Raw genomic sequence first — 23388 nt, forward strand, 5'->3', positions numbered from 1 at the left:
TTCATTTGGAAGACCTTGACCTCTTGTCAAGCGACATATTTTCCGAAAATTTCAAATCCGTAAATTTCACGTTCTGTTCCTTGTTCATCCATGTCCTTTTGTTTTCTTTTTAGCAAAATATGAAAAATAAAATCTACAACAATGGAAACATTGATGATCAATACACACAAACAGTCCTCCAAACTTAGGTATTTTTTAATTAGTTACAATTCATTTTGATATAATTGTGTACACTATAAGGTATCATTGCTTCGGCCTCCTCCATCCCAACCTAGCCCTAAAAGGCGCTACAACTAGAATGTCCCTATAAATAGCTGATGACTGGATTTCAGGGAGTACTCTCCACCTGGGTAGTAACGAATTTAGAACAAGTTATTCATTCCTACTACTTCATAACTGTGTTGTGAATCTGTGTTGGACCCATCGACGGGGTCGTTTAAATTTATTATAGACACTGGATAAACAACAAGTTAGTTTTTCATTGATTGTCCTCAGTACAGGACACTCTCCTTCCTTCATTAAAACATTTTCCGTAGTATTTTAATCTCTTTTTCCATCAAAACTCGGTCTTTCAATTCCCAAATGAGAATTAAATTGTTCATTAGAGAGGCAAGAGCATCAAAATAATTGCTGACTATGTGTTGTTTTTACGTTTTTCCAAAGTGAAGCCGAGACACTCAAGTCAAATATATGAATGTTAAGTGGGGCGCAAACCGGCCAACATGTTGGTACGGTTTGTGGTGACCCTTTATAAAAAAACAACCAGCCAACATTACGAAATGTTCATTCATTTGTTTTTTACTTCCAATGAAGAAGCATTCGAAAAACGTAAAAAAACGTTCGAAAACTTAAATGTTGGCCAACATGTTGGTTACCCAGTGCAAACCGACAAACATGCAAATTTTGGCGGAAATGTTGGCCAACATTTTTTGAGATTTTTTTTTCTTCTCGAGCATGTTGGTGCCTACTGCAAACCGGCCAACATTGTTGGTCAGTGGATGTTGGTCGAAATGTTGGCCAACATATTGGTAGGTTTGCGCCCCACTTTAGAACGATATTGCAAACTTACAATTCAGTATCATTTCAGGCCTTTTGTTCGAGTTTTCTTGCCTAATGATTTTTTGTCACAGCAGATTCATTGCGTGTATCCGTTAAGTATTTTCGCTTTTATTTTCTAATTTTGGCGAGTGAAAGTGGTCGCTGGTCGTGGTCACCATTTCAGGTCGATTTTTAGAAACTCCCAAACACAAGACATCCCTTTTTACGCAGATATCAATAAAAGTTCTTAGGAACACCTAAAACATAATAGGTGCTATTGGGTATTTCAGATATTAAATTTCCACTATTTTTCCTAACTTGTTATTAATGTATCCTCACATGGAAAGTTGTTTTAAGAATTTGTCGATTTGCTGAAATGTAAAAGACTCGTGTCTTTGTGCAGGATGGTGCAATCGCGACAGTTAAGCTATTTGGAAACAAAAGAAAGGGATGTGTACATACGGCTTGTCATGTTTCGTTCAAGTTCATCACCTCTTCTCAGTTTGTAGTTTGTTTTAAATTTCAACAATTTTGTAGTCGTTTTCATTGGAAATCTCATTTTGTCATAGGTAATTTCTATTTATTTTTTAGAGATTGGATAGGACTGTTTGAAGGAGATTTGGCTACAGTTTAGACGGCCCACTTTTTGCCCTGCCTATTCTGATTGTGAATTAATGTGAGCTCTATAAAGTCAATGCATTGGGCTCTTCCAGAAAAAAATTGTACATGGGGGATGGAGGATATATTGTCCGGGGGGTAGCAAAAAATCATCAAAATTTACCTTGTCCGGGGGTTAATTTGCTCTGCCCGGGGGTAATTTGGGGTGTCCGGGGGGTCAGCAGATGCTTGTCCGGGGGGTGAAACCTATTATCCAGGGGACCAAAAGTCACCCTGTCCGGGGGGGTAAATCACTAAAAAAAATTTATATCCTCCACCCCCCATGTACAATTTTTTTCTGGAAGAGCCCATTGCCCTCTTTTGACGTCAATGCAATGACTTGATAAAATCTTTTATAAGCAACGATTTTAACTGCCAACTTTGCGCTAACTTTTTGCCTATTCTAACAATTAGAATAGGCAATGCAGAATAGAATGAGAAGGAGCGCAAATCATAGAAAAAAAAACAAATATTACATCATTTTATAATTTGAGACAAACTAAATCTATTTCAAAACAATCAAACGGGCAATACCTGCCTGTCTGAAAGCAGTTTTTTAGAAGTTATCAGATATTAATCCTTCCCTGTTTCTATCTGAGTTTTTAATAGAATTGTGAAATTTAATCTGTAAAATGTTCGGACGATTTAAATGTATATGTTTCGTAGTGCAAGTTCAAATCCGGGAAAAAAGGTCCGACCTTTCTTCTTTATCGGGTGAATGCATAAATATATTCCTTTCTGAACCGAGAGGTTCGCAACAGGCACGATGCACCGGGTACGGAAAATAGGCGGCCGTGGTACCAAATTTAAAAAGCTTCCGGCCTGTGCTCTGTCAAGAACTTGGCTGCAACTTTTCCGTCTATAGACGTTTAAACTTTCTCCAAAAGACGTCTTCCAAATGTTTTAATGAGATTAGTTTTAACTTTGAGCTTCATTCTCTGCAGTCGATTCTCTATCATTCGTACCTCAGGTAAAATCTGTGAACAAGCCTCTACTGCTTTACTGCATAACCGCTTTTTTCCCTAGCAACTTTTATCAATTTATTCAAACCTTGACCTGACTGATTGATAAATGGCCAGCGATGGAGGTCACCAAAATAATTTTGTCACGTTTAAAGTCACGTGGAATTTCAGGCTAAAGCTTGTTATCGCCGGATTTTAAAAAACACTCAAAATTTTTTTATCCAAACTTACGTAAGTTTCATGGCCTGGGAAATTCTCTTTTCTCTTTGTTTACTATAAATCTTGCTGCCTGATTGGTTCATTTCAAAAGTCATTTATGTGATACTACATTATAAGATTCACCAATATTCACAGCAGTATTGTTATCTTGAAACTTATCTTTATAATTTATCGATCACACCCATTGATTTCAAAGCCTCGAAGTGGCTAGCTCTGAAACTCTTCTAATTCGGTTTTTACTATGTTGACCCTGATTGCTCGAATCTCAGTAATTCAAGGCCTAGTGTTCTGTGTCAAAATGTATTGAGAATTTTGGTTATTTCCTCGTTTAAAAAATTTGAAGTTCGGACGCGAAAGATGCACTCTAAGTCTAGCGTTAAAAATCAGAGTTAAAAATCTATCCTCCCCCTTCCGACCTAAGTTAGAGCACTTCCAAATCGTTTGTGGCTATAAGATTTCATGAGGATTTCCCTTTTATCTCAAATGTAATGACCTTGTTCTTTCATTGTTCTTATATTTTGAAGATTTTCAGTCTAATTCTCATAAAACTGTTCTTTAAAAAAGTCTAAATCTTTGAAAAAGTTATCTAACATCTAACATTTAACCTACTCGACACTCTTTGGCAAATTGTTAGATATGACGAAATCAAAATAAACGATAGCTTGATATGTGCATGCGCTTGTGTCGCCATTATATATTTTTAGGTTAGGTAATTAAGCGAGAACAACTTTCGTATTCAACCGCGATACGCGCATAATTATCATATTTTGACAATAAGTTGTTCAGAGACATTACATAATTTCGATCTTCCTAAACAATATAACTAACTACATAAACAAACCAGAGGAATATAAAAAGATGGAAAACCAGTTTCTTGAAAACAATGGAAACACGGTTTGCCATATACCAGGTCTCTTGCCCTTAAGGGAGTTTATATCAAGTCAATATATATACGGTATACATTCAAGTCAATATAGGTTTATTTTTTTATCGCTATACTAAAAGAATCTACATAATTAGCGTGTTGTGACAAAATTCTTTTGTTTCAGGCCTGATTATGCGCAAACCTTTAGGGTTTATATTTTGGGTAAACCTCACCTATACGAAGAGGTACCTATATCTTCTTGCTTAGAATTTCCTAGCGATTCTACTGATAGAACTGCATCATGACCGCACCATTATATGGAAAGCTTGAGCTCGAGAAATCTTGATTTTACTCGATTTCTAACAGTTTTACAAGAACCAATTTAATATCATTGCGTTAAGAATTTCTTTTGCTATATATTGCTAAAAAATTGCTCCCTTGTTCTTAAAAATTGAACTAGTAATCAACGAAAAAAGAAAAACAAATTTTCATTTTTATCGTCAAATCATGTAGAAACCGTCCGATTTGTATGGCAAGCCGTCTTTCATTTAATAACCTAATCAACGTCTTTACAATTGAATATTCAATAGAAGTGACCTTTGAACTTTGAGTAATCAGAAAAGTCGTTTTCCCCTCTTTTAACATTCCTCTGCATAAACATACAAGCAAAGGAAATCAATTATAAACGCTTCGATTTTATTTCATAATTTATGCAACACTCAGTAATAATTATCGTCCAGGTATAATAATTAAGGAGACGAATCTTAGATAACATAATTTGAACTGGGTGGCTGCAATCCACCGATTGAGGTTTTGAAAGTCACCCTGAAAACCTCTTTAAAATGAAAGGTGTCTTATAAGTTTATATCGGATAATTTGTGTATACAACATAATAATACGGGGGTATATTTTCCCCGAAGTTTTATACGGATTGTTTTGCAATTTGACTTTTAGCTTAATTTCGTTGAAGGGAGTTCACAATGGATGAATTGTGCGTTTTGTTGTTGCGTTGGTATAAATTGGCCCAAGTTCGGAGGCTCGATGTCAACTCAACCACACCTGCGAAGAAAAGGCTTGAAATTCATCATACGCAACCATGGTCAAGAAGGAAGAAATCAATACCATCCAATACTACAGTTTGAAAGCTGTCGATGGTGAAAAAGTGAAGAAATTACTTCGAAACACAATCAATGCTCTTTCAGAGAAAGAATTTTCATCTGAAGATGGTTTGACCAGGTTTGTCACAGACGTTCTTGATACACGTTCACTCGCTGAATTATTAATCTATGTTTCACAGCTACCAGTTTTTAGTGAGGAATTCTCGCAATGTTTGACCTACGATTTGGACATCCTTGCTTTGATGAAGAAATTCAAATATTACAATAACCTCCCTCTGAGTCAAATCCTCTGCCTGGTGCAGCAACTGCTGGAGAAAAACAAAGCCTTCAATGACACTTTCGACAAGTCATTCTCCAAACTGGTCAAAAGCTCCGATGAAAACCTCAAGTTGAAATTTAAGGATTTTTGCAATACAGAGGCAACTAAAATGTCGACTGGCTTTCTGTACAAAGAAAATCAGACCAGCCTCGAGACCATTGACCCACACGCAGTCTACCCAACCAGTATTTACCGACATTGCAATGGATTGACGTTGGCAGCAGCAGATTCGAAAACCATCGAAGCGGTGATGAGCACTTCAATAACAACATCTATCAAAATCACTAATAAGGTATGCGAAGATCCTGTTTTGTCTTCTGCTCCAAGATATTCCTTTTTATATGTTTATTCCATATAGTATACTTTTATTCTTGATCAAGGCCAAATGATTTGTAAGTTACCAAGTGAAACGATCCAAATTGCAAATACTTCTTCAAGTATGTCTTAAGACAAAACACTTTTAACGGTTTAATAAGTGGTAGAGTCTAACGGCTGTGAACCCGTTTGTGAAATTTCTTTTACTGTACTTATTTCTTAGAAATGGGGTATGTCTTGGACTATAGCATAGTCTAGTGCGTAAGGTGACCTTTTGCCTCTTAACTCGCCAGTTAAATGAGTTTGGGGGTTTGTGGCTCCCGGGGGGGGGGGTACTTAGGCAAAAATGGGTGCTGGGTATGTGCGTGCCTTAAGGGTAGGGTTTTTCACCCTCCCAAAGTCTCTCTAAGGGTTACCAAAACAACAAAAGTCAAAATCAGTCTCTCTAAGGGTCGGTTTTTTCACAAACTCGGGTCAAAGAAAAGTGAAAAGTCAAAAAAGTGAGAACATTTTTAAAAAAAGTGAGAAAATTTTTCAAAAATTAGAGAAATTTTTCGAAAATTGGAGAAATTCTTTTAAAAATCGAATTTCTTTGGCCCATTATAGAAATTTTTTGTGAAAAAGTCTCTCTAAGGGTTGGGTTTTTCTACACTGAGTCTCTCTAAGGGTCACCTTTTCACCAAAATTCAGTCTCTCTAAGGGTAAGGGTCCAGAGGTCTGGCACGCACATACCCGACACCCATCAATCCTAGTACCCCCCCCCCCCGGGTTGTGGCTCCGTCTCTGGATTCTTCGGGAAGTATCTTCTGTCTCCCAATCCCTAGCCTGGTCAACCAAGCCGGTTTTTACAAGGCCAAGAAAGATACGGCTGAAGACCATATAGCATTATCGGTGCTTTAATGATTTTTATGATGTACGGAATTTTAAGTCTGCCTTGAAAAAACTGGCTTACGCGAAGCGCGCGTTCATATTTTGAACGCAGATTATCTGATATTCCGATGGCGTATTGGCGGCCGCCCACGCTAAAGCTCTAAAGGAGCGGACCAATATACCATCGGAGACCTATAGTAGTCATCGTTTGATGTACCGCATCACAGTCGTGTCTAGCCGTCCTTACAGTTTTTGCTTGACTATCGGTTGCACCCGACTGAATTTAGCATGAAAATCTCTGCTGCCTGAGAAGGCTTGAGAAATATTCAAACCTTCGATTGTTGGCTGTTTTTGGTTTATTTTGGTGGATTTATTGAAACTTGACAGTTTCATTACTTTTTCAGTATTATATTTAGTACCTAGTGTAATTTCTTAGTAAGTGCACCAAGTTAAAAATGCTTGACATTGCATGATTATTATCTTTTGTTATTTATTTGTTTTTGGTGGTTGACTGGTTATATTTTCAAAGGCCAAATCAAAGAAAGCATATCAGGTATGTTCAATAACAAAGTTGGAGGGAGGTTCCCATATATTGTATCAGTATCTTGGGGAAAAAGCTTTTATTTTTTGGTAATAGGACCATCTTTGCGCCTGTTTCGCCAAACTCTATTTTTAGAGGCTGACATGCATATTTCAGGTAGTGAAAGATCTAGTGCAGGTGTAATTTTCATTTGGTGTGTTGAGGCAAGCTTAGTGATTTTGGAAATAGCAAAAAGTTCACATATTGCTGTATAAATTGGACTAGATTGAGGGAAATTTGGCTCATGGCCACTCTCTTCTAATTGTTTGGTTCGTGACATTGCTTGTTTACTTTTTTTAGGCAGTAAAAGATCTTGAATAGGTGAAATTGTCATTCGATGTGAGGAGACAAACTTATTTATTCTAGTAGCAGCAAAGAATTCGCATTTTATTGCTATAAATTGAACTGTAATTGGGTTTGGGTTTAGAGCCACTCTCAATAAATTTTTAGTTCCCGTCCTGCTTTGTTTACATTTTTCAGTTCGGAGCACTATTTAGAAATCGCACGGGAAATTTTTTTTGCATGTTTACTCTTAGTTCGGGGCACTAGTAACTTTTTACCGTCCCCAGACTCTTTCTAAATTTTACGAACGCGGTCAGGAGAAATTCCGTAATCCAAAGGTTCCAGATGTTTATAATTTTCCCGACCTTCAGAGCTTTAGCGTGTCGGAAGAAAATTTCTACATCGAGTACCAGATAAGAACGCAGAAGTCGGTGAGACTCGGTGAGCATTTGGCCTCTTCTAATTGGCCATAATACACCATGTGATAAGAAACGAAATCTTTCGTTTGTTTTGAAAACGCTTTTCACTTCTCAACGAAAGACTTTTTAAACATATTTTATTCTGTACTTTTTGCATAAAAAGAAAGATATGTTTTTCCATCTCCCTCTTTTAATTTGCAAAACCTTTATATAACTGAATGAAAGAGAAGTTCATTAAATAGGGAGGAGGGTGTGTTTATTTAACAAATTCCTTATTTTTATTATTTTGCTTTTTTTATGCGAATGAGTTATGGGAAATCTTTTGTTGAAAAATATGTGTTGAACAAATTATACAAATTTATGTGCATTTACAAAAACGTGTCCGGGAAAATTTGAAATTACCCAATCCCTAGCTCACAGATCTATAAAGCCCGAAGGCTTAGATTGAAAAGTATGCCGTATCTCGGTAGGAAATCCTACCTAGATCCCGGGGGGGGGGTACTACCCTTGTCGACCGACGGGGGTGCTCCGCTGAGGTTCGAAAAATGGACCCTACGTGGGACTCGAAATTTGCGAAAAAAGTGACCCTGAATGGGACTGAAATTCCAAAATTTTCTCAAATTTTCTACTTTTTCCCCAAATTATCCAAAAATAGGCACCCTACGAGGGACTGATTTTTATATTTTGGTGTTTTTGCGACCCTACCTGGGACTCGTGGAGGTTAAAAAAGGTACCCTGACCAGCGGAGCATCCCCGTAACCCATTTTGCCCTAGTACCCCCCCCCCCGGGACCTAGGTCAAGGGACTTTACAATAGAATTTCAGCACTTGAACAATCAGAAGCTTCACGGCTTTTCGAGAACAATAGCATCAATATTTTTTTGCGATGTTCAATCTTTTTTTGCTTGGAAAAGCTTGAAGAACTCAATCTAGCCCTTCGGGATTTACAGAAATCTGTACCGTTACCGTAGCTGCGGCAGACCATGAAGGTCAAGGTGTCTTAACAATGTGTTGACTGACTAATGTCGTTCTTTGGGAAGTTGTAATATCGCCGCATTTTTCTTTAACAGAGATTGCACGGGTCAAAGTTACGAAATATGAGCAATGAGGCATTTTACTCCAAAACAGATTTTGACACATCATGTCAAAAGCTAGTAATTTGACCTGATAATCGAATCAAAAATGAGAAATCAAGTATTTGAAAACTCCCAAAATGGGAAATTAAACAAAGAGTGCCTCTGCTGTATTTGAAAGATGACGTAAGATGAGAAAGAAAAGTACTATCCTACACAACAGGGAATATATAATAGTTCCTGTGTTGTTATAAAGAAACTCGTGTTAGGTCAAATAGGACGACACTGCATTTACTAGTCGAAGATTCAGGCCCGAGAATATCCAGGAATTAAGTTTTTTTGAACTGCCAATTTATTTTGTCAGGTAATAAAGGGTTTTAAGCATCACAGGGGCAGATTTGAATTGTCTTTGATAAAAATCGCAGTTAAAGCCTTCGTAATTTCACAAGCACGCATGCTTGTGTAATCAAAGTAATTGCCATTGAAGTTAAGCCTAATTTTGGCCCAAACGCTGGGAAACCAGGTTAGAAGCTGGTAACATCGTGTATAAGCGGTTTGCATTTGAATTACCAATTGTTCATCTCCTAGGTGCTTCATCCTTCAAACAAGACATTGATCAACACTTACCTACCCTTTGGGCGTTGCGTCGCCATCATTGACGATAAAGTCATTCTACACTATGGTGAAGAATTGCAAAAATATTTCGATCATTTCGGTGTAGAGTTTGTGAAGTTGATCCATGGTGGTAACGAGGTCGACAAAGATATCAAGAGCGTGGAGAAGATTTTAGTGCAGCTAAAACAAAATGGTGTGTCGAGGAACGAACCTATCCTTATTGTTGGCGGGGGTGTCATCTCAGATATTGGTGGTTTTGCAACCGCCCTTTATCATCGAAATACGCCCTACGTCATGTTGTGTACATCTATTGTATCTGGTATTGACGCCGGACCTTCACCCCGAACATGTTGTGATGGATTCGGGTTTAAGAATCTGTACGGTGCATATCACCCGCCCATCTTGACGCTGACCGATCGTTCTTTCTTCAAAACACTTCATGAAGGCTGGATTCGACATGGTGAGTCATTGAAATACTTTTCATTATTCCTTATAGTTTTCTTCTATATGCCGCATCTGTATTCGATATATTAACGAACTTTCCTACTTTCAGCTACATAAAAACAACGAAAAGAGCATGATTTATTTTGAAATTAACTTATTGTTTAAAACAGCATTGACAAATTTAATATGCACTCCCTAAAGACCGTCATCAATCTTGAAAGTGCAGTCAGTCGTCACAAATAATGATTATTTCCAATGACGTTGAAGTGTCTTGGCAAAAATACTTCGAGGCTGCTACCCCTCTTTCGGTCCCTCTTAGAGAATGAAGTCCTCTGAAAATTGGACCTGTAAGACTCTTTTGTATTTTGAAATGAGCGTATTTTGAGAAAAAGTCAGAAAGGAGGAAAAAATCCCTAACTATTTTCCATTTTTTCAGGAATCGCTGAGATTATCAAGATGGCTGTTGTAAAAGATAAAAGTTTATTCGAATTAATTGAGAAGGCCGGACCTCGATTGATTCGTACGAAATTCGGAACGGTTGGCAACACGGACGCCGAATTCGAAACGTTGTGCGATCTTATCATTGGTAAAGCTATGGAAGGATACGTTCGTTCGGAATACGGAAACCTTTGGGAGACACATCAATGCCGACCTCACGCTTACGGCCATACGTGGTCGCCTGGTTATGAGCTTCCCGCTGGCATGCTTCACGGACACGCTGTTGCCACATGTATGGGGTATGGAGCTTATTTGGCAAAGTTAGAAAACTTCATCACGGCAGAAGAATGCAGCCGTATTTTACGTTTGATCAGTACAATGGAGTTATCCCTTTGGCATGACATTATGGATAACCATGATTTGGTTGCTGCCGCAAACACCAAGGTCATCGAGAAAAGAGGTAGGTTTTATGTCAGAAAGAAAGTGTATTGTGTCCTTAAACATGTTGTGCGAACGTTGCACATTTGCAAAACAGACTATAAAACAACATAAGGTTTCGATGGCCAAAATATTAAGAACAAGTGAGGGACGATTTAAGCTTTAATGGACTCTAAAACACCCAATTTTTTAGAAAATCTAACAAAAAATAATCACAAAATGATGAAATTAAGAACAATTTTTTCCTTCAAGCATAAAAGGCTAAGAACATCCAAAAACAAACACTCAGTTTAAGCCTGTGGTGGCTGTTTGCGACAGCTAAAGTGAGATTAATATTGCAAACCACAATATAATGATAGTTATTTTGTTATCAAAGGTAATAAACAGAGAAACAAACGCTAAGAGGGATAAAATTTCGAGCAATTGTTGTTGCTGAGAAAATTGATTACATATTGTGCTCGCTCGATTGTTTTTCTAGAGCTCAAAACTATAGTAACATTTTGATAGAATTTATTTATTTCGAAAGTTATGCAACTGTATTTTTTATCTCTCTCGTGGGTCCTGTCAATGCAATTATGTGATTACTTCAAAAAGCATTTTACTATGGGGTGAGCTTCATGAAAATTCTGATCGAGTGTGAGAGAGAGAGAGGGTAGCATGTTTGAGACAAGGCATTCGTTGAGAGAATATTTATCGAAATTTTTTTCTGTTTAATTTTAAAGATTCTTTTGCAACTTTCTCCTGCTACAAAACAAATCTGGCTCTAAATATTTTCTGTTATACTGGTGGCGAAGTCTAGATTACCATACACACCCCCTTCTCACAACGTTTTGAAGTGACACAATCATAAACTGATTATCTAAAAAATTGTTTTATCTCTAAAACATTCTTTGAGAACGTTTATCCATCCTACGATACAGAAGTGGTTCGAAATTTATGACAATCGTCATCCTACTTTCCCAATTTCGAACAAAATATTTTTTTCACCACCCCTGTATCAGTCACTTAAACTTGTTTAGGGTTACAAAGGTGTAACTCATTAATTTACAGTCAACAATATTGAATCCATCTAATGATATTGTATCTTTCTCATCTCACAGGTGGCAATCTTTGTGCACCAGTACCCAAAGAACTTGGTCAATGTGGTTACATCAACGAGTTGTCACGTGATACCATTAACCAGACATTGGATGATTACAAAATGCTGTGTCAGCAATTTCCACGATCAGGACGAGGAGTTGATGTACACTGTCGCGATGTAGGGCTGGAAGATCCTTCTACTGTGGCAGGTTATGGAGTAAATGATGTTTTGCAATCTAATGGTGCACCAAAGGTATGTTTCTTTCTTTGATTTCAATGCTTTTAGAAACTGAAAAACTTCCAATTAAACGCAACACTAATTTAATTCAATCGGTTCTTCATGATCGCGATTCTTAAGTTTTGTTTACTTCTCAGTTCTATTTTCTATTAAATCCATGGTCAAACACTAGTCTATGAACCACTGAAATTGTGTCAAGATCGGAATAAAAAAGTATAGCAAAATATAGAAATTTGGGCTTGAAACGCTATTTTGCACTCCTCCTTTGGTGTTTACTGCTTCTTCCAAAGAATGATGATGATGGTCATTTTATGAAAAAATAGTTAAATTTTGTCGATTTAGCCTTTAAATATTCTGCATAAAAAGTATTTTTCTTGTTCTTATAGCATCCAAACGGAAGTGCAAAATCCAACCCTCCGTCATCTTACTCCGAATGGATCAAAACGGTTCAAACAGAGCGGAACAGTGAATGGCAAATGAATGTCACTTTCCAAAAAGCCCTGGATACTGAATCTCCTCCTGATTTCAATCACTTCAAATTGTTTCATGATGGCGTCGAAACATACGCCATGGCTCAAACGACCGTCCCTTCAAAAGGTGTCCAAAATATCGCCAATTTGACGCAAAACAACGAAATGTTTTCTCCCTGCATGGTTGGTTCGCTTGAGAGTCAATTCCTAAAAATGCAATGCCAAATCAAAGGAGCTCGCAACGTGCTGGATGTCGGTACGTTTACTGGAATGTCTGCTTTGGCGATGGCTGAAGGAATCCCCGATGATGGTCAAGTTGTCACTTTAGAATGTGATGAAAAAATTGCTGACGTTGCACAACAAGCTTTTTCAGCGTCGAAAGTCGGCCACAAGATCCGTCTCGAGTTGGGAAACGCCCTTCAAAGTATGAAGAAATTGGCAGCAAACGGCCAGAAATTCGACGTCATTTTTCTTGACGCCGATAAAGAGAATTACGTCCTTTACTACGATCTAGCCATGGATGAAGGACTGTTAGCCGAAGGTGGAATTATTTTAGCTGATAATGTGTTGTGTTCTCTTTTGTACGACAAGAAAGATTTTCGAAGTCAGAAGCTTCACGAGTTCAACCAACATGTGAAGAATGACGATCGGGTGGAGCAAGTTGTTTTGACCGTACGGGAAGGGATCTCTATCATCAGAAGGCTTTAAATAAACCGCTCATTAATACAGACACATTCAGAGAAGAAATTTTAGATTTCAATTACATATTCCAAACAACATTATTATTTTCACGTTATTTTTTGTAAATAATTTTTTTTGAAGGTTTCACCAAATTCTTGCATCAGCATTTTTATGTCACTTCTTTTATCAAAGAACAGAAAAATTTTGAATTCTAAATTTTGTAAATAATTTTCCTTTATATCTGAAGTAATCATTGTCAAGCAGTTAATAGGTTGTATTCTGTAATCCTTTTGCCCTACTATACGAAAACTTTTATAAGAGCAAACTATTAAAGAACATAAGGCTTCGATGGTCAGAATATTAAGAACAAGTTAAGAACATCTTGAGGCTTTGCGGGCTCTAAAACACCCATTTCTTAGAAAAATGAATTAGGAAACCAAAATTGTGAAAATAAGAACATTATAAGAATCTTTTAAAGCTTGAAACTTATAACATTAAGAGGGCATTAAGAACGTTTGAATCAAGTCTTTTTGCTGTTCTGAATATTTGTGTTCTATCTAGGTGTACGAAGCTTCCACAGTTAGTGGTCTATTACCTCTATCGAATTTGGAAGAGTAATATCTCAACAGGATGTCAGGAATGCTAAAGCCTAATTATCTTTAATAGCTTTTTTGTCTCTAATTAAAGACTTTTTATATTCCTTTTCTTAATCAAGAATACTTTATCGACTTTATCTCGCGCTTTCTCTTTTTATTAGTTTATATTATGGACACACTCACCTTTAAATTCTTTCTTACTTTACTTCAGTAAAAATTTCAAGCAAATAAGTTCATGGAAATCTCTCTTGCATACCTTTTACCAGTCATTATAAAATCCTTTTTAGAATTTTAAAATTATTGATTGAGTTCATTGTCAAACAATCGTGGTTTCACATACCACTGAGGTTGGAGTTAAATTGTAATTAGAAAAGACTTAGAAAGTGTGGCCAAAAATGGGTGATTGAATTTTTTTTTGTCAAAATCGTCAACTTGATTAATAATATGCCTCCGTTTTTTTGAATTTTCAAAATTGTTGTAGAAATTTGTAAGAGGTGATTCTAACCAGACGATTTGACAATATTGGTGATAAAAATTTAATTTATTGATTTACAAGTTTGTTCGAACATAAAAGCATAATGGCCGGCGAAGAGTCAGGTGGTTACGAGTTTAAAACAAAAGGGAAATTACCAACACGTTGTCAGTGTTTAATTTGCCAAGAGTTGTTAAAACAATGTGTTGAACTTCCCTGCCGTCATCCATTTTGTAGCAGCTGTTTGGTGAGATGGGAAGATCAAAAACGAAAAGAGAGGAAAGGCCTTGAGCAGTATGTTTTATCTTTTTTATTCATAACAATTGAAGATTTCATGTCTTTAGGGGGGATGTTCTATATTTAGGAGAGGGTGCCAAAATTATATTGACTGGTGAGGGGGGGAGGGACTTGAAATCTTTCTGAGGATATCAAGAGGGTGGGAATTTTATTGGCATTTTTGTAAATATCCTCCGCCCCACCCTAGTATATACTTTCTGACCACTCCCTAACAGTTACCTCGCAAATAAACATTCCAGCAATCTGCTTTTCCTTTTACAGAGAGAGACCCTTCAGGTGTATGCTTTGTAATCAAGAATATCAGATTCAAGAAGTAAGTCACTCTTTCGTATGGTTTCTTATTAGTTTTCTACTTTCCATAAATGATTAAGTAGTTTTTCCTAAAACCTTCCCAATTATCGTTATTTATTTTGTATCGGAAATTTGCGCCCTCGATCCCTTACACTTTAGCTCGCCTTAATTTCTAATTTTCAGTGCAAAAAAAATTATTTTGGCTCTTCTAAAAAATCCCCTGTGTCAGAGGACCCCCTAACCACTGAAAAATTTGGCTAAAACTTCGTCTCCGGTGGGGAAAACATCCTATACAATTTCAACCCCTCTGAAAAATTTACTTTGTTTTCATCCTCATTTGAAATTCAATGGAAATACATTAATTTCCGAAATCATCCCCGCTAGATTTTTTGGGAACAATGCGAAATTACCATTTCCATCGGGATTTCGATAGAAACCTTTATCGCACCATTAAGATAAGAAGTTTCACCGGGACTGTTAGACAGGGAAACATCTTTCAGATGGATTTTTGTACTTGTTTGTTATTTCCACATATTAAAACATCATATAAGATTTATCTTACGGTAATGAAATTTAAAGAAATATAACTTTTATTGCATCTGCTTTATTTAACAGAAGAGAAACAACACAGTCGTTGACAACATTATCACTGAAGATATAGAAGTTTTGTGCAAACACCATGAGCAAGGATGTCCGTGGACTGGTGCTATCAACGATTTTATGGTATATGGTTCCAATGTTTTGATTTAATTCCTTGAAATATTTTGACAGACTTAAAAAATTTAGGGAAACTGAACATATGCTTTTTTCACATACATGTAAAGTCTTACTTAATACCTTATGGTCTGGGAATTTACCCAACATCACATAGATTTTTTATCGTTTGGGGAAATTCCCAAAAGACAGCCTTTCGAACAATTTTCCGTAAGGTCTTAAAAGGGACATTACAGTAGTAACAAGAATCGCAAAATTGCGACTAAATATTTCCTTAAAAATGAAGGTCATTATTGACATATATAAAAAGGGATAATTAGCCTTAGTAAAAGAAAGCAAGGTGAGAGTTACAAGTTACAATTCCAAGTCTTAAGTTGTTCAACAACTCTACAAATGTCGTGTCACCCTATTGAGGGTGAGCTTTTATCGTGAGAAAATAATATTTTAATCCACGCAAGTGGTAAAAAATACTTAGAGAAAATGGTACTATGAAAGCCCATTCTATACTCCTAAATGATAGTTGAAAGATCAGCAGTTGAGAGGGTTGATTAAAATAGAAATCAAAGCACACATAATAAGTATACATATATATTTGTCCAGAAAGAACTGGCATGTTGTTTGCTTTGTTTGGTATTTAAAAATATGTACTCATCAGTCCTAAAAAAAATAAAAATTTGAATATAATGAGGGCAATAAGTCTGGTTTAAATGTTACTTTATTCACAAGATTTAAGGATTACTGAAAAAATACTACTGCAGATGAACTAAACTCAAAAACTAAAACTTTACAATAAATTTACATTAGGACAAAGTAAAAATCTATCTTTAATAGCAACAAAGAAAAGAATATGCCTCAAAGTTTTAAAGCATTTAAATAGCTTTAAACAGAGCTAGTCAGAGCTTCAATTCAGTTCAGTAGGTATAGAGAATTCAAGATTTGAAAACAGACACTGCATTGGTTTACAAGACTAGAGAAAGATGTCAACCATCCACACGGTTCATGAAAAAAATAAAGTATTTATCAAAAAAAGGTTCTCTTTTTTTTGGAAATCAATTCCAACAAACAACAATCAAGATACCCTAACAGGCAGTGTAGACCTAACTCTTCATACAAAAATTACGGGAAACGCATATTTGGACTTTGTACCCTATGCTGCACTCAAGCACTTGAGCCAAAATCCCGCAAAGGCGGGACAAAAATCAGTTTTTTGAAGTTTGCAAAAAAACGCCACATAGAAGATCTTTCAAATTCAGTATGTGAATAGAGCAGTAAAAAATACAACTTTTCTATTTTTCCTTTTTTTTGCAAAAGTTCTAGGAATGAAAATAAAGGGATAATGATAATTGAATACTATCCATTGATGATCCGCGGCACTATCGTAAAGCTAGAATCGCTTAGCGTACTCTTCGCTTGAGAAAATGATTGACAGATTGAAGTTTTTCATCCCCGCGGTGCGCGGCGCCCGGGAGCTCTGGCGCTCTGCGAGAGTTCTCGGCTCAATCCTCGGACCGCGCTAAAAATGGTAGACTGAGCTGTGATAGATCATTTCGATGGAAGTTGTTGGAATGTTTACAAGGCTCTTGACAGAATATTGTTTGTTTTATTGTCAATGATGACAGTGCCGTTATAAATTTTGTTAGATCTGACAAATTGATGTTTGTAAGTGCACTTTATAGTTTTGATTCCCATTGAAGAATCATATTCTGGTTTTCATGTTATTAGATGCTGTTTTAGAGCTTTAGGTCTACACTGACAGGATCCACGGTGTAAACAACAACAAAACCCACACCACCAAAATTGTAAAAATAAGTCAATATAATTTCTATCAACAATTTCTCGTCGTCGTAAGATGTTTTTTTTCCAAAATTCTGATACCAATCATGGCTGGAGTCATCATGTGTAGGAAACAAAACTGTGTATAACAACAAAAGTTTATTTGAAAATCATCCCACGGTCATGGTAAAGCTAAAGATTTATCAACCAAACAAAACTGACGCCAAGTCAAATCTGTCGATTACAATCACAATCGAAACTTATCTCATAAAATGCTTTTTTCAACATTCTGGAGGGTTCAAAGTTAGATGTATCATATGTAAAGCCAAGCAATACATGAAAAGTCATTTGCTATCCCATTTGCCATGAGATATATGAGTCAAGAAATCAAACAAAAACCAACAAATCAAAAAACCAACAAGTCTCTTCACTTTCATGTCACATCGTGTTTATATGGGGTAACCAGAAAGTCATTCCACAAGAACAGCCATCTCCCTTTATTATGGAGTGTTCCAAAACTATTGGTAGGTTGTTTGGAAGTAAAGAAACCCACACAGTTTGATTTATTTTAAAGATTTTAACTTGAAAACAAACTGCATCTTTCTAGCAGCAAATACTCATGTTTCAACCTGCTACATAACAATTGCCAGTCGGGTCTGCTACTAACATGTAATAGTTTTATTATAACTGGGCTTGAGAATCCGTAAGGAACTTGTAACATATATATATATAGTTTATCAGTCGACTTGAATCACGATGCATTACTTATAATTCACTGGATGCATCTTTCGCTGTGAAAATAAAAACGGGCGTCAGTCAGGGCGTACGGAAGGCGTTTTGACACGGGAAATTATGGAGAAAGCCCGTTTTAATAAATATTTCCCTTTTGGAAAGCGGGAAATATTTAAAAAGTAAACATTGCGCGAACCACGTGTCATTAAAGAGAACAATTAAAATCACGTGTCCAAAACAAACTTGTAAAACAATTGAACAATCAAAATTAGCCATATTTGGTTTGATTTTTTATTTTGACATGTGACATTTGTTTTGATTTTGTATCCGCTGCATACAGTTTGTTTACAAATTTCGCAAGTACTGTTATGTCCCTTTAAGTAAAACTTTAAAAAACTTTTTGAACGTATGCAAACTCTACACAAAGCTTTTTTCACATGTACGTAAAATTTTACTTAAGACCTTTAAGGGTGGGGAATTTCCCTAAGCTTACGTAGTGTTTTAAGGCTTTATGTAGAGTTTGCTTACGTTCAAAAAGTTTTGAACGGAAATAAAAAGTCACGTAAGACCCGGGCACTGGGTTTGCGAACTGACGGTATGTGCGGGCCAAAAATTGGCTTTTAAAATTGCACCCTTACAGTGCAGCAAAAATCAGTGAAAATCATACCCTTAAAGTGCATTTCCCTCCAAATTTTCGATCCCTTTCGTGCAAAAAATGGTCAAAATTCTAGTATTTTTGGTTAAAATATCTAGAATTTTCAAGAATTTTCTGAAATTTCTACCCTTACAGTGCATCTTTAGTTTTTCCGACCCTTACAGTGCATTTTAAACATATTGGAAAAGGTACCCTTAGGACCTGCACATACCCGTCGGTCCTTTTGCCCAGCTGCCCCCCCCCCCCGGGCATAAGACCCTCTTAATCAACAAAAACTCTACATAATGTCGGGGAAATTCCCAAAAGACAGCCTTACGAACGATTTTCCGTAAGGTCTTAAGTAAAATGCGAGAAGAAATGCGAGATCAGCAAGTTTTATTGAAAGATATATTTTCTTCGTTTTATGTAATCAAATCCTTTTTCAACAGCAACACGCCAACACAGATTGTCCATACGTCGAAATAACGTGTCATTTTATGGGATGTGACGTTCGCTTCTTACGTAAAGCGAAACAACAACACGAACAAAATTGTCCGATGAAAGAGGTGAACTGCGTGTACTGTCAAATGGCTTTTAAAGAAAGAGATGAACAGGTAAAATTGCTTTGCTCTAAATATTACAATACAAAGCAACAATGGCAGTAATCTTGGATAAATTCCGAACTAATCATGCAAGCACAACTAGCAAACGTAGAAAAGATCCGATGAAACCAATTTCAGTTTCAATCATAAGTCCCAGAAAAATTCTAGAAAACCTGATACAGTAAGAAACGATATAATCTGCATAAGTGATCCTGAGAATGTCAATATGATTGAAAGCTACGCGAGTCTTTCTGTCCTCATAGGTTAACATGTCATACAAAGCTAAACTTTCATGTTTATGGTCAATAGACGAGATGGATAATATAGATGTTTAAATCCCCCGTTAACGTGTTTATCAGAATCATCAAAAGCGTGAGATCTGTAGAACTTTACTGGGAAAAACAATAAATTCGGCACATAGGGGAGAAACTCACGTAGTCCTCTGAGCTTTACACACTATCATTTGTGTTTTGAAAAGCTGGTAAAAACCCATGCCATTTTTTGATAGAACAATATATACTATTGTTTGAAAAAAATTCTAAAATCTGGATAGAAAAGTACAAACTTTCGGGGAAGAGCTTTCACTCCAAATCATTATCGTTTTTGAATGGTAAATTAAATGTGTTTATAATCCGTGATGTCATAAATCTAATAATGAAGAGATTTTCATCTTAAATTCTAGAATCATTATCGACAATGTTTGAAATATCCAACGAAATGTCCAAATCAAGGATGCGAAAAAGTATTTCCAAAGAATGCGGTATGTAAACCTAGGCTGTCAGCACCCTATACTTGTTTTGTTATAAACGATGTGAATCGACCTCAAAAACCACGTCTGCTTAGCTTAGTTTTTTTTTTTAGTTTTGAGTGGAAACCAAAGCTTGATGTAATTTTTTTAGAAAATAGCTCGGAAAATAGGTCACAATTTTCTAAATTTTCTACCTTTGTAGCCAAATGTTTTTGTTATTTTCTTTCAGGTTTCTGGTCATCAAAACACAGAATGTCTTTTTCAGACAATTAAATGTGAATTTGAAAATTTTGGTTGCAATGTTCAGGTATTAACTCTTTCATCTGGCAAATCCAAAGCACTGAGATACGTCATACGGGGACCGTCCTGGACGTTATCATATATATTTTGCAGTGATGTAGAGATGGACTCTGTTAATCAAATTATAGACCCAAACAGACGGAAATTTTCTAAAGTAACTTTTACGTACATATGAATTATCATTGTTTTGATCATCTTTTTTTTTCAGGTTCTTCGAAAAGACTATGCCGATCACAAAGCAACGAACAGTCAACACCATCTCCGATTTGTCCTCCACAAATATAACGAATCGAAAGAAGAGTTAAACTCGATAAAAAATGAGTTATACACGACCAATATTAAACTCGCGAATAACGAGACGGAGTTATATATCGCTAAAAACGAGTTAACTTCATTGAAAGAAGAGTTGAAAGACAGAGATCTACATTTTCAAATCGTGCGAGATGAATCGAATGAGACCAAAAAGGGAATCGGCGTTTTGGAGGTAGAACTACGGAAATCAAGGAATAAATTTTTGGAATCAAGGAATGAAAACGCGAAAACACTCGAACTCTTCCAAAGGGTTTCGAACACAGTTCAATTATACAGCCTTAATTTGAAATCATGTGAAGGTCTTTTTTATTCAATTATTGAAAATGTTTTTGAAGAAGAGGGATTTATGCAAGTCGAGCCAATAAAAGCCGATGACAAAGTCTATAATTTTGACGGTTTCAACGAATTAAAAAAACTTTTCCCGAAATCAAATTTACCTGTTTACAAAAAGCGAATGGACAATTTGCTCAAGAAAATGGAAAAAGGGAAACTTTATTTCCATCAACAAAACATTTTCGTCAAACTTTCACCATTTCGCGACAGTAGTAAACAACTTTACGTCAGCCATGACACAGGCATCAACAATTTTCGAAATGATCCACGCACCGTCTTCTTCAACGACAACTTTGCGTTGTGGGCTGGTCGATCATCTTCTTATGATCTTTTCATGCAAATCACGAATTTCAATGTAGAGAATTCTGAACTCTTCATCGTCAGTCGTAAAAACCAACAAGAGCTTTCGTTGCAGTATTATGGTAACAACGACATCAATTGGAAGGATTTCGTAAACGAGAAGAATGAACTTATTTTCTATTTGAAGAAGAACTTTTGATGATTTTTGGTTTACACTCTTTTGATCTGCTTTTCCGCTTGACATAGATATTTTCTCAAAAAAAAGATTCTTTTCCAATGTGATTCCATAAACGAATAGAATGAGAGCATTGCAGAAAAAATGAAACACTTGAAAGTTTTGATGGAATACGATAAATTTGTTTGGGAAGAGACTTTTTGATACCATTCGAATCGATTCAAAACGATATTTAAAATTTTTCATTTAAAAGATTGCTACAATTTGTGCAATGGAATATTTTCATAGGTATCTACTTTACAGTTTTTTAAATAAATAGAAATATTTTTGTACATGAAAACAGAAAAATAAAATGATAAAAAATGTTTCTTACGTCTCACGATAATTCATACATGTTTTCAAACTACGTGCGATAAGAAATTTATAAAATCACCAGACCACCAATCATCAGACCGAAAAATAATAATACGAATACTATGAGATTTTGCATGAAAATCACACGCTTGGTGTGTTTTTCGACCACAGAGAAAGGAGAATGGAACCCACTAAAACAGAGAAGAATAAAATGATTTGAATAGAAAAGTTAGAAGATATTTCAGCTGACAAGAATCCAGAAAAAAATATACGATTTGAACAAAAAAGTATCAACAATCGGCTCTTCGAAAGATATGATCGAATAAATGTTAGTAGAAATGGAATCGGTGTAAAAAAATTTGTTCAGAATTTCTAACAACAGTAGTCTAGTTTAAAAAAAGATAAATTTTACAGCCAATTCGATTGACTTCAAAATATGCCATTTTTGCCCTGATTGCCAATTATTTTGCATTCGATTGACAAAAATTTGGCAAATGTGGCAAAATTTGAGTGCCATAAATGCCAAATAAACAAGTGATACTTTGATGGACCTACCTGGATTATGCATTTAACACGTTTATAAGTTAGGTCACGTTTTTTTAGCTGAAATATACCCCAAAATTTTTTTCTCCAAAAATCGGGCTCCGTCACATTTGAGGGTTTATAATTATGAATCTTTATGCAAAAAATCGTAGAAAATGAAAGAGCCAATCAATCTAATACCTAAGTAATTGATAATGTGCTTATAAAAAAATATCGAATTTGGCCAGTTTTTCTATAAAAACATGCCAAACTACCAAAATTTCCTGTCTAAACACTCGTGAGAAAAGAAAAACATCGATCTCATAAAAAAATTGAGTAATTTTACTAAGAACATTGATGTATGCTTATTAATAGTGATTCTTATAGATAAACATGCATTTTTTGAGCCAACAAATTTTTTTTGCAAAAATCTGCTTAAGCCATCTTTTACCTATGATGGTACCCTACTTTTATGCAGAAAATTAGAAAAAATTAATGATCCAATTTTTCACAAGTCCAAAAAACCTGTTTTTTAGCCGTTTTTGGCCCAAATTTGCCCAAAAACATTTTTTCGAAAATCGGGTTCTGTCACATTCAAGGGTTTATAGTTATGCATCTTTGTGTAAAAAATCATAAAGAATGAAAGAGCCAATCTCGAGAAAAGCCAATACCTAAGTAATTGATAATGTGCTTATAAAAAAATATCGAATTTGGCCAGTTTTTCTATAAAAAAACGCCAAGCAACCCAAATTTCCTGTCTAAACACACATATTCTTCAAAAGTAAGCCCTCTTGAGCAGAAAAAAACATCTATCTCATAAAAAAATTGAGTAATTTGACTAAGAACATTGATGTATGCTTATTAATAGTGATTCTTATAGATAAACATGCGTTTTTTGAGTCAACAAAATTTTTTTGCAAAAATCTGCTTGAGCCATCTTATACCTATGATGGTACCCTACTTTCGTGCAAAAAATCAGAAAAAATTAATGATCCAATTTTTCACAAAGTCCAAAAAACCCGTTTTTTAGCCGTTTTTTGGCCCAAATTTGCCCAAAAAATTTTTTTTTCGAAAATCGGGTTCTGTCACATTCAAGGGTTTATAGTTATGCAT

At 35.8% G+C, this 23388-nt stretch overlaps 2 protein-coding genes across 2 annotated transcripts; both read left to right on the top strand.

Annotated features, from left to right (window-relative positions):
* Positions 1-111: 111 nt before the first annotated feature.
* LOC136808438 (uncharacterized) lies at positions 112-13336 on the top strand. Its single transcript, XM_067064974.1, has 6 exons — positions 112-188; positions 4712-5470; positions 9305-9791; positions 10212-10673; positions 11752-11984; positions 12356-13336. Exons 2-6 carry the CDS (start codon positions 4838-4840, stop codon positions 13145-13147), a joined length of 2607 nt encoding a protein of 868 aa, XP_066921075.1. The 5' UTR covers positions 112-188; positions 4712-4837; the 3' UTR covers positions 13148-13336.
* Positions 13337-14177: 841 nt separating this feature from the next.
* On the top strand, positions 14178-21767 carry LOC136808439 (TNF receptor-associated factor 3-like). Its single transcript, XM_067064975.1, has 7 exons — positions 14178-14482; positions 14747-14798; positions 15392-15499; positions 19079-19243; positions 19914-19991; positions 20209-20286; positions 20488-21767. The coding sequence occupies exons 1-7, from the start codon at positions 14295-14297 to the stop codon at positions 21421-21423; spliced, it is 1605 nt and encodes a 534-aa protein (XP_066921076.1). The 5' UTR covers positions 14178-14294; the 3' UTR covers positions 21424-21767.
* The last annotated feature ends 1621 nt before the right edge of the window (positions 21768-23388 follow it).

Source organism: Clytia hemisphaerica, unplaced genomic scaffold, assembly GCF_902728285.1.
Source record: "Clytia hemisphaerica strain Z4C2 unplaced genomic scaffold, Clytia hemisphaerica genome assembly, whole genome shotgun sequence".
NCBI lineage: Eukaryota > Metazoa > Cnidaria > Hydrozoa > Leptothecata > Clytiidae > Clytia > Clytia hemisphaerica.